The 11,945-nt window shown below is 43.9% G+C and overlaps 1 protein-coding gene across 1 annotated transcript; it reads left to right on the plus strand.

The window, feature by feature from the left end:
- Positions 1-1,120: 1,120 nt before the first annotated feature.
- LOC104866658 (glutathione S-transferase A4) lies at positions 1,121-11,313 on the plus strand (the record flags this gene model as incomplete). The annotated part of the gene is given in 4 exon segments (XM_033763182.1): positions 1,121-1,315; positions 7,209-7,276; positions 8,888-9,016; positions 10,917-11,313. Coding segments are annotated over 4 exon segments (789 nt in total), but the record flags the coding sequence as incomplete, so codon positions are not given.
- Positions 11,314-11,945: the final 632 nt, after the last annotated feature.

The following is an 11,945-nucleotide window of genomic DNA, read 5'->3' on the forward strand; positions in this document are numbered from 1 at the left end:
CCTACAAATGCCTTGAGAGCTTGAGAGCTTGGTTGGAGGTTCTAGCAGGGGAGCCCAGCTACTCGTATACCCTTGACCGAGGAAACGATCCTCCTCTATCGGGGTGGTCGTCCTCTTCGACCGAGCGCACAGCTTCGGGAGAGACGCACATGGAGCGGTGAGGGAGGAAGGGGACACCCGCCTAGCCAGCCAGATCAGCCGAATCAACCCTGGCGATCAATGGGGTGACAGATGTCGCAGCCAGATCGCCCTCACATCCGAAAACCTGAGGGGGTGCAGGAGCTATATAAAACCCAACTTCCTTGCAACTTTTCACATAGGTTGAGTTCATTTATGCCGCTGCACTAGGATACCGCAACTAAAACCAAATCAGTACATTATAATAAAGATAATATACCCTCCAAAATGTTGAAATTGAAGCTAAACTGCATGAAATCGGGGCCGACCTTGTACTACCCAGAATTCCTTGCGGCTGGGTGGGGCATGCTAAGCACCTCCGTCTCCATTGGTGTAGCCTCAGCTCCCGCCCGCCCACCGCGCGTCTCTCTCCCCTAATCTTTTAGCGCCTGTCTCCCCTGGGTCCTCTGTCCTCGCCCTTCTTTGCCGCGGTGTCTCTGACCGCACCCCGGTGACAGGTAGGCTCCCCCTCCAGGGCCGGCGGCGTGGACAGTGGACAGGACGCGAGGACTAGGGGTGCTGCTCGTGTCGCCTCTTCCCGGGCTGCCACGACGCAAGACGATCAGTGCAAAATGTGGGTCCCGGGGGTGGAGCAGGTCCCTCCGCAGCCCTAGCTGCATTTGGAAAACCTGAGATGGTCAGATCGTAGATCGGTGCAGGATCCGAAATACAGCACTGCTGCACAGAAGTCCCCAGCTTCCCAAGACCCAGAATAGGAAATCCTAAACAGGAGCAGTGTGAAAGCCAGTCCTGGTTCTTCTGTCCTTACCCCAGCATTTAAAAATAATGGCTTTTTTTCTTCTTCTTCTTCTTCTTCTTCTTCTTCTTCTTCTTCTTCTTCTTCTTCTTCAGTCCTGGTTCTTCTGTCCTTACCCCAGCATTTAAAAATAATGGCTTTTTTTTTTCTTCTTCTTCTTCTTCTTTTTAGCTGAGCAAAGAATGACGCAGTAATCAAACAGGTTCCTGCGCTCAAATCTTGAATATTGCGGCAGCCCCCGCCCTGGGCTGGGGACCCTCTTGCGTCTGTTTTCCAGAAAACTCAAGAGCCGTCCTGGCAGAAAGACCCAAGCTGCACTACCCCGACGGTAGAGGCCGCATGGAGTCCGACAGATGGGTCCCGGCCGCCGCCGGAGTGGGTGTCCTGTCCACTCCCTTCACAGGTCTGCCGCGCCGCTGCGGGGCCTTCGAGGAAACCCTAAGTTCCCGAGCGCTTAGCTTCCTCCACCCGAGCCACTGTCGTGCCTCCCACCAGCGGAGGGTTTCTTCTTGTCAATGGATTTCTCTTCATAAATGGAATGTAATCCATGGCATTCTGTATCCCTTTCAACCATTAGGCTTTTGGTTTTTGTTTTTTTGGGGTTGTTTTCGTTTTTGCCTTCTAACCTATCATTAGTAAATATTTACTAATAAGGAGAAAAGGAATTAACCAAAAACTTTCCAGTTTCTCCCAGAACTTTGATTATCTAATCTCTGGGTAAATGTCCTGTGCCTGGCTCAGCCCGGCAGCTTTGGCATCTTGTCCGCATGGTGCTTTTATTTTTATTCTGTTCATTTGCTTTTTGTGAAAATTTTCAGATACTGAGAGACAGCGGCATAAATCCTATGTGTGCAGCCATCACCCAACTTCAGAGTGGCCTGATGGGTTTCCTCTGTCCACCTTTTAAAAGCAAAATTCAAGCCTCATGCCGTTCCATCTGAGAGTGCTGTGTTTCAGTATTTATTTCTAACAGACAGATTTTAAAACATAACAATGCCAGCATCATACCCAACAAAATTAACAGTTCCTTATTGTCATTTAGCTGTCTGTTTATCACAGACATGTTTAAGTAGTTTGTTTCAGTCTTGATCTAAACAAATACACATTGCATTTGATTTTATATCTTCCAGTATTTAAAAAATCTGTAACACTTTCCTCTGCATTAAAAAAAACTACTAAGTTACATTCAGGAATCATTTTAAGTCGGTAGAAGATTTATAAAATTATGTCTTATAACTCCCAGCCTTTCCTAATAACACGTTACATAACCATTTCAAACTAAGAAACTAATGGTGGGACATGACTAAATACAGATTTATTGAGGTTGCTATTTCTGGATCCAGAGTTATTTTTAGTCACCACGTTTCTTTAGTTGCCCTTCATCTGTGACAGTTTTCAACCTTTCCTTTGCTTTTCACTTCCTGGACAATATCGGTCAGGCTTTTTTTTTTTTTTTTTTGTAGAAATCTCTATGGTTAGGGCGCTGGCTGTCTCTGCGGGCTAAGGTTCATCATTTGGCGAAGGCCACATCCGCCACCTTCCCACATGTTCTCATTGCTCTTTCTCCCTGCATTGTTTGGAAGCAAACCATTAAGTTGTTCTGCCCAAGTCGCGAAGTCCCCAAAGACCACCAAGGAGTCAGGTCCGATGCAATTGCAAGAGGAGTTTATTGTAAGCTCGAGGTGTCACCTGTACTCTCTGGTGTCACCGTCACAGCGGCTTCAGACTGAGAGTCCAGATCCATTTTTGAAGCGGGTTTATATAGGATTAAGGAAACTTTTTGTTTATATAGTTTTTATTTTTAGCTCTCACTTATCATTGGATAATTAAGGGGTACTGGGAGGGCTTTTACATATCATTGGATATTCAAGGGATACCGGGAGGGCACGTATTGGAAAATCACCTAATGCCTACATTCGCAGAATCAATTCCTCTTTTTATTAGATCATCTGATTTTGCAAGCTAAGATATCAGTATGTGACTATGTCAGCTATAATTAATTCCTATATCAGCTATAACTAATTCCTACATTGATTAAATCAAACGAAAAGAAGTTTATCTCAACATCTTAAAAAGAGGAACCGAAGCAGAGTGGAGATGCCCTAGGATAACTTGCCCTAAAAAGAGGAACAGAAGCAGAGAGAAACTGTCACATAAAATGATATTTTACAGAAAGGAGCTTTTATATTTACCCTATTTTGGGTAAAGGGCTTGGAGCCCACCTTGACCTAGAAACTTGGTCCTTATAAAGTCAAGTCCATACACACCCAAAATGAGGGGAACTGTGTCCCACCCCCTGGAATTCTTATGTGAGGAAAGTTTGTGTCCCCCTTCTTATTTATTGTCCAGATTGTTCCAGCTTTGGTCAAAGGGACCCTTTTTGGTTTGTCTTTTTCTTCTCAGTGCTTCAGTTCCTTCTGACAGTATAAGGTGCTGCAGGCTTATATTGTATTCTCACTGCCCTTGCAGTAGAATCAACAGTCTTTTGCAATAGTAAATTGGGTTAAGAGCCAAGGTCTGAGTGCTAGGTTTATACGTTAGTTTTGAAGCCATTTATTTATGGAAATAACTGCTCTGCAAAATTCTCCCTGCTCTAGATTTGGCTCGTTTGCCTTAGGGACGTGGCCTTGAGGGAGCATGGTGAAATGAGACTACCCTCCTTTTAACATTCTCATTGATTCTTCACTCTTCCTGTAAACTTCTCTTGGCCCCTGAAGTGTGATCCAGTCCAGGCTCTGTTTTGTCTCTGTTCTAAGTTGTTTGTTCTTTTCCTCCACTCTGTGTTTACTCCTGCACACCAGGGACTGTTTTGTGTAAGCAGTCTGGTTTTCAGAGCTTGCCCGCGGTGCTTAGGAGATGCAGTCTTCTACACACAGAGATTCCCCCATCACCTGTTTAGCTGGTGCTTTTAAAAGCAACATTGCTAGGAATTACAAAAGCAGCTTTTGTATTTCTGTCATTTCATCTGAATTGACTAACAATTCTTATAATGAATAATTGTCACTTTTTACCTTAAAATACCATTCACAGAGGAGATGCTCTATAATAAAATCAACTCGCAGAATAATGAGTTATTACCCTAGTGACTTCCAAAGATGACAAATGTGGGTTTGGGGTTTTATTTATATGTCTTTATTTTTACTTTCTGCATGTTATTATAACTTGCCAGCCAGTGGTTGTTTTTGTTTTTTTTAATCATTTTGTAAATAACAGTGGTACCTTGGTTCACAAACAATTTATTCTGTGATTTTGGAAAACTTAGTCACATTTGTGTTTCTGTGGGAAAGGGTGCTAATGTTGTGTTTGTCACCCGATGAAGAGTTTGTAAACAAAAACAAAAATCAAACGCTTTTGTTTTCAAACCAAGTTGTTCACACACAAAAAGCGCTTGTGAACATGGTGTCTCAGTACTTGACATCATTTTTATATACAAATCTTCTGACTTCTACAAGAATTTGGAAGATCTGGTGATGCTGGGCCCTCATTTCTACAGGGAAGCAGTCACTGATCTAAATGCGGATTTCCCTACCAATCCCTCTTGTCTCGGTATTTATTTTCTGTTATATTAAGGGGAAAGTGAAAATTTTTGTGGTTCCAGGACCTGAACTAAATTTACCTCCCTTAGTTATGTCACTTGTCTCACCCTGTCATTCATTAATATCATTTGTCTAACCAAGGTATGCTTCTGAGTTTGTTATTCTTGGTTTCTTTTATGGGGTTTGAATGGATTCTGTATACGTATGTAATATCGTACTTTGTCAAATTCTTCTCCTCTCTGTCTTCATTCCACCCTGCTTCTCCTACTCTCCTGTGAATCAAGAGGTCTTTGTTTTGGTAAGAGAATCCCAACTTTAAAGTAGTTAAGCAAAAACATGGTCATTTGACCACCTGCTCCAGCCCAGTCACAGTGGGCAGGCAGACGGGGCACAGTAATGAGCGAGTCCACCCTGCAGACGGGTGAAGGAGCCATCTCGGTCCCTTCAGTAGGGCCAGCTGCATGGGCGATAGTGATTATATGCAAGAGTCACTGCTGGGGAACCGCTCCACATCTCTGTGAGGAGACTTTTTCACTAAATTTGTGCCCACGTAGATTCAAAACAGGTGGGAAAAGTTGATGATGCCAGGTGTCCCAGGAGAGAGTGGCTCAGCCTAATGTGCAAGAACCTCCCGTCTGCATGAGGAGGCAGCTAGAACCCGCTGCAAAACGGCCACCCCAGTTCGGAGAGCCGGTGTCCACAGTCTCATCACTCAGGCCTTTCTTGACACCACTGTGGGCTGCGTGTTGGTCACTAATACTTGAGACTTCATTTGCCTTGGAAAACCCAGCAAGTCCCTGTGTTGAGAAACAGGGGCACGCTTGTAAAAGAAAAGACAAAATGGCCAGAAACTCATGATGCAGGAGCAGTTCACCTAGAAGAAAGGGTGTGTGGGTGTGGGAAGGGGCAGATCTGTGCAGAATCCTACGCGAGGCCCTGCTCTTGGGCATGTCACTCTGCCCTGGCAGCTTGGGCTCTTACACAGGACTGTCTTTTCCTCTGTCCCGTCCTCTTGTTCCTGATCCCAGTGCAAATGTCTCTTACTTGGTAGTGGTTTTATAAAGCTTGATACAAAACTAGCCTAGTGACAAGCAGCACACATTTTCACATGTGCTCTCAAAAGTGAAAAGTCAGAATCCCTTGGAAGGACTTGTTTTTTAAAATGCATATTTCTAGGTCCTTCCAAGAACTGAATGTAAATTGAGGTCTAGGTCTGTCTGGGCTTTAACCCATCCGTCCCCCTCCTTCCCATGTGTTCTGAGTTGTAAAGGTTGGTTGTAAAAGTCTGAGTACAGCACATACCTACACCTCTGGGTGTTAGAACAAAAGCCCTGGACTCTCACTCTGAGGCTACTGCTTGGTAGGCATCAGGTGACAACCTCTGTGGGAACCAAGGCCCCTTTTGTCCCACTATGGGGAGCCTGACAATGGAAGCCAAGCCTACACCTCGTAGTCCTGGTTCTCCCCTCAGCGTAGACACTGGAGATAGATGCCTGGGGACCTGGCGAGGCTGCAGTGTTCAACTCTGCCCGCCTTGGATGACTCCAGGGTACAGCGCAGACCCGGGCCTAGTGGGGACTCATCCTGGGATGCTTGGCATTAGCTGGAAACATTCTAGAACATGTACACAAACCGATGTCGCCAGAAGGGAGCTTGTTTGCATTGTTTCTCTCCCCCCACCCCAGCTTTCAAACTTGAAAACTTTCATACCTACAGGCAGTTGTGATTAGTATAATGGATGCCTTTCGACTCAGTTCATTTTGTTACATTTGCTGTCTCCCTCTCTTCATTTTTCTTAATCACATAAAACAAGAAAGAAATAATTGTCCTAATAACTACAAATGAACACCAAGTTGACAACATCAGGTGTCCAATCCGTATTCAGATTTTTCCTACTGCTTCCCAAATGTCTCTGAACTGTTATGTGTCTATCCAGTACATGAAACGATTCCCCTGGTCTAGGGACTAATCAGGATGCAGTTGTTTGGTTGGTGTGTCTGTTCTCTTTTCAACAAGAACAACAGTATCTGCCTTTCCCCTTGATGCCATTGGTTCTTGAAGAGTCCAGGCCATTATCTCACAGAATGGCCCAATCCTGAGTAGACCCAATTTCTACCTTTTTGATTAGATTTGGGTTAAATGTTTTTTAGATGATTTTGTAGGCTTTACTGTGGCCTTCTCAGTAGGTCACAACAAGAGGGACAGGATGTCCACGTACCTCTCCCCCACAGTTAGCTGTTTCCTAATTAGATGGGTAGTGAGATCTCTAGACCCTCTCATTACATACTTCTCCTTTATTATAAGTAACTTAGGGGGTGATGCTTGGAGACTGTGTGACTATTCTCTACCACAATGCTTCCAGCATCCACGATCTTTTATTATCATTCATTTACACAAATTCTTCACTAATGAGTTCTACTTCTTGTACAAAACAGCCTTTTTCTTTTTAAAAAATATCATTTATAGACATAGAGAAATATTATCATTTATACACATAGAGATTTTGTTGTTGTGTGTTATAAATCCAAACCATGGCCCAGATTTCATTGCCTTCGCCTTTGATACGCTTTGTTTATCTGTAGCCCGCACTTTCTTCCTGGCTCAACAGAATCAACCTCTTGTAAAAGTAGTTGAAACCACAATGGGAATGCTAAGTGTGCTCTTTTTCTGCTCCTTCAGTTCTGCACCTACAATGACACTTATCTTCTTGGGGGGGGCATTTTTATTTTTTAATTTAGCTTGACAAGGAATTTCTGGAAACGAAAGAGCAATTACAGAAGCTGAGAATGGTATGAATATGAAACAAGTGTCTATAGTGCTGATTTCTTAGAAAAGCAGAGATGTTAAAAACATTAAGAATTTGGGGCTGGGGGTTAGCTCAGTGGTTCCGCTGCCTGCTTCACAAGTGCAAGGTCCTGAGTTCGATCCCCATACCAGAAAGAAAAAAAAAAAGAATAATGTCCTAAGCCAGATGTGGTGACACATCCCAGTATTCAAGAGTTTGAGGCAGGAGAATCACAAGCTTGAGGCCAGCCTAGACTACACAGTGAGTTCAAGACCAGCCTGGACTACACAGCAAGACTCTAAAGGAGATCAAGAGATGGAGGGAGGTAAGAGGGAGAGGAAGGAAAGAGGATGAAAAGTAGAATTGAGATCTGTTATGTACACACACCAACTTCCCACAACAAATGTAAACATTATGTAATACAAAACATGTACTAATAAAAAATAAAAACCAGGAAAAAATAAAAAAACAACAGTGTCCTAAAACCAGAAAAGCAATCAATCAGGAAATACTTAGCTGAAATTACCAAGAAGTCGCTTCTTGTTTAGGAGTTGTATAAAAGCAAACTAAAGGGTGGGAGCACTTCTCCCCCATCTAAGTGAACAGTCTTTCTCCATCCTTGTCTCCTGTTTTCCTTTCTCCAACCTCTTTCTGTCCCTTTCTTTCTTTTCCTCGCCCTCCCCTCCTCTTAGTCTTCCCTATCTCCTTTCATCTGAGCTCATCGCCTGTTTACCACAAAAGTGAAATCAATCAAAGGCTCCATGTTAACCCTGACCGGCCCTGCTCCCTCTACACCCATCCTTGGTGTGGGAGCCAGAAGCAGGTTCTGAGTAACTATCAAGCAGTGCTGTCTCCCTTCTGTCCAGCCAGGCCAGTTCAAGGCTCCCTTGAGAAGTACTAGTCCTCCAGGCTTGTGACACCACCTTTCCTGTGTGACACCAGCCCAAAGTCACTAGGCACAAGGCCTCTCCGTTGGCCTGTCCCCAGTCCTTCTGGAGGGCTGCGCTGATTTCTGCATCTGCCTTTCCCACCAGGGAGAATGTAAGAAGTGTTTGGTTTAGGCTTGTTGGAGAAAGTACTGAGTTCATCTCAACCAGCAACAACCCAAGTTGAGAGTAGGTGGCTTTGGCTGTGGAATAGAGAGTTCTGTGATCAGACTTTCTGAGCACAATGCTGCCCAACAGAACTCTCTGCAGGGACGGGAATGTCCCTTTCTACTCTGTCCATGAGGCACCTACTAGCTACACCTGACTGCTGAGACTTGAAGTGTGTCTGGTATGACCCAGGATTTGAGTTTTAATTTTTTTAAATTTCAGTTGCTCAGTTGAGGCTTAAATTGCCTCGCTTAACTAATAATGGTCACTGTACAGGCCAGCACAACTCTGAAGAAGTATTTTTATGATGTTCCCCACCCCTACTTGTCATTGTGGGTATGTCTTTTTCCTGTTTATAACAGTGTTGGTTTTCAGGCTTCTCTTATGGCTAAATTTGCTCCCCTGCATGAGGTTCAGGTTATCAGTCATAGGGGAGATTTCCACTGCTCCCTCAGGCTGTGTCCCTGCCGTCCTTGCCATTGACTGCAGAGCAGGGAAGAAGAGAGCATGTCTCACCCTGGGCTTTCATCCTAGGTAGCCACCTGCTGTTCCATCAAGTGTCCGTGGTTGAAATCGATGGGCAGAAGTTGGTGCTGACCTGAGACATCCTTCATTACATGGCTGAGAAGCACCAGCTCTTTGGCAGGGGCCTCAAGGAGAGAACCCTGTACTGTGGCACCGCTCTTCGGCCTTAGCTGATTAGCTGCCTTCTACAGCACGTCCCATCTCCTTTATGTCTTCTCATTAATGTGGCCAGGGCGCAAAAGTCCAGAAAGGCCATAAGGCCATAAAGTTCTACTGGAAATGCAGAACAGAGAATCTGAGTAAAACATATTTAGATCATAATTCCTAAAGTCACAATCCCAAGTGGAATCCTAAATGTGGAACTCCTGACGGATCAAAATGCCTACAGTCTAAAATCCCCAAAGAACAAAATCCTAAAAATATAATTCTGGAAAAAATCATTTAAAAAATTCTTTAAAAGACATTTACTTATATGTCACAGAGGATATTTATTTGAGAAACATAAAACTATGGTAGAACAGGCCAGGGATTTAGCTCAGCGGCACCACATCCGCCTTGCAAGCACAAGGTCCTGAGTTTGATCCTCACTACCCACCTCAAAAAATGTCAGAACTCCCCATAGGCAACTTGATACTGTAAAATAGGCAACAAAGCATTTTTGCAAACAGAAACACTCAGATACACTGACAGTACTCATTTGGACTTAATAACTGTAAGCAAATGAAGAGTGTCCAGAAAGTAGTAGGCTAGAGAGAGAGCAGTATAAGTTCCTGTCACTGTGGTTGGTAATTGTGTGCACCCAGCCATACAACCACCATTGTCTGAAATGCTGTGTTAATCCATCTGAGACACTTGACAAGATAAATCACAGCTTCAGTGACTTGCCACCACCTTGGCAGTCAGGATCTTGAGAAATTTTATCTTTCACAAATACAGATGTACAAAAGGGCGTACATTTCTTCATTTATTGAGGAAATACCAACTTTTTCATATATGTTCATAATACTCTTTCACAAAGTTGGCCTTGAAGTGTGCATTTTCAAGGGGGTCAAATTTGCAAAAAAAAAAAAGATGCACTGAATTAGAGCTTTCTAAAAGCCTGTGCAATTTATGCCTCCAGAATTGGAAATGATGCAAACATGAAATCCACAGCATAGTGAATTATAAAAATTAATACAGGCAGTTTGAAATAATGAGGGCAAAAAAAAATTGAAAAAAGATACACACACTCACACCATAAAATATAATTTGACTTTGTGGATTTCAGCATTCAGAATTTTAAACTGTTGGGATTATGATTTTTTGGTTTGTGATCACATTGGAGGTAAATGGTAGAAAAGAATTCCCTATCTGGTGTCATTTCAAATTCCAATATGTTAAATACTTTGGTACTACTTTTTACCTTTCTTGCAAATTTATTGTCATTGAGTATGAGCTACGGGAAGCTGTTGTGACACTGAAAGCTAGGAATAGGATACTTTGGATTATAATTTGTTTGTTTTGGTACTGGGTGGGGATGGAACTCAGGACCTTGTGCTTGCAAGGCAGGCGGCGGCACCACTGAGCTAAATCCTTGGCCCTGGATGATAATTTGAAACCAAGGTCTCATCATCGCACTATTGAGATGTAAGACCCTGACAGTGTCAGGCTTTATCTTGCTGCCTGATGGGTATAGTAACAGTGAGTTCCTTACGGTTCCTGTGGCTCCTTATGGGAGCCAATGAGGTGATGGATACAGTGTTTGGCACTGGTGCCCTTCAAGCATTCAGTGAGTGATAGCTCTTCACCAGGAGGCCAGTGCATGGGTGCCAGGGTAGGAATGACAAAGAGAGGGCAATCGGGACTGGGAGGCTCTCTGATTTGTGAGAGGGTTTTTTGAGCTATAGGGTTGGCTTTGCATCTTTCCTTTTAAGAGACAAGTGTAGGTAAACACTTCTTGGTGCGTAGGTTGCCAGAGCCTTAAGGAAAAGCATTCCGGACTCTTAGTTATGTAGGCTGGCGAGTTCAGAGGGGAAAGACTAAGGAACCTTTTGTGTTTGAAGGATCAACACATATGTGGAGGGGACGCTGGATCTCTTGGCACTGCTTATCATGCATCCTTTCTTACAACCAGAGAAGCAACAAAAAGAAGTGGTTCACATGGCTCCGAAGGCTGTAGTTAGATATTTCCCAGTGTTTGAAAAGGTAGGTAGCAGAGAAGCTCAAGAGCACAGTGTAACTGTACCACAAGCAGCTGACAGGGATTCCTCACTGCCCAGGGAGGAGAAAGCTGAGCAAAGACCTAACAGACTCCTCACAGCTAACAGCGGCCGTCAGCATGGAGCCCCCGGGCTCTATGAGCCACAGAGTATGAACACCACTGCTCTGCAGTCGGGAACTGCAGCCTCACCCCGTGTGTACATTATTATCCGTGCATACCACAAGTGCCACCCCGTGTGAGCCATAAAGAAGCTGAAATCACCTCATTCACTCATTCATTCAATACCTGTTGGCCAGCTGCTATGTGTCAGACATTTGCTTTCAGAGTTTGACAAAGAGAACCATTTCCATTTTATTTTTCTTCCTCTGCTCTTGTTTTGTTTTCTTCTTCTTACTGCTGTATCTGCTCTTCTGAGGTTTAAATTCCTTTTTTCTTTCTTTCACTAGGATGAGTTTTTTTTTTTTTTTTTTTTAATGTTTTAGTTAGAAACAAAATAAGAGAATGTCAAAATACAGACAGGCCTATTTGGTAACTCCTTCTTTAGGGCAGGAGAGTTAAGAAAAAGGAGAAAAGTAGGTTGAAATTTTCTGTAGCTGGGATCTACAGCATCCTTCCCAGAGAGGTTTGTGAGGTGGGAAAGGAGCCTAAGGAGATTTGTGTCTCCATGACACAGACGACGACAAGGCACCTGTGAGGTGCAGATTGTTACCCTTGCACATAGCGAGAGGGAACTGCAGGGGTTCAGTGAGCTGTCTGAGACATGGCTGGAGAATGGAGCTCTGGGCTCACTGTCCTATGCTGCTCTGGCTGCAGTGGCTGTGTTAGATTAGGAGCTGGGTTCCATCTGTCAGACATGCACACGCATGTGTGC

Source organism: Fukomys damarensis, unplaced genomic scaffold (assembly GCF_012274545.1).
Source record: "Fukomys damarensis isolate Sample0158 unplaced genomic scaffold, DMR_v1.0_HiC HiC_scaffold_14, whole genome shotgun sequence".
Classification (NCBI taxonomy): domain Eukaryota; kingdom Metazoa; phylum Chordata; class Mammalia; order Rodentia; family Bathyergidae; genus Fukomys; species Fukomys damarensis.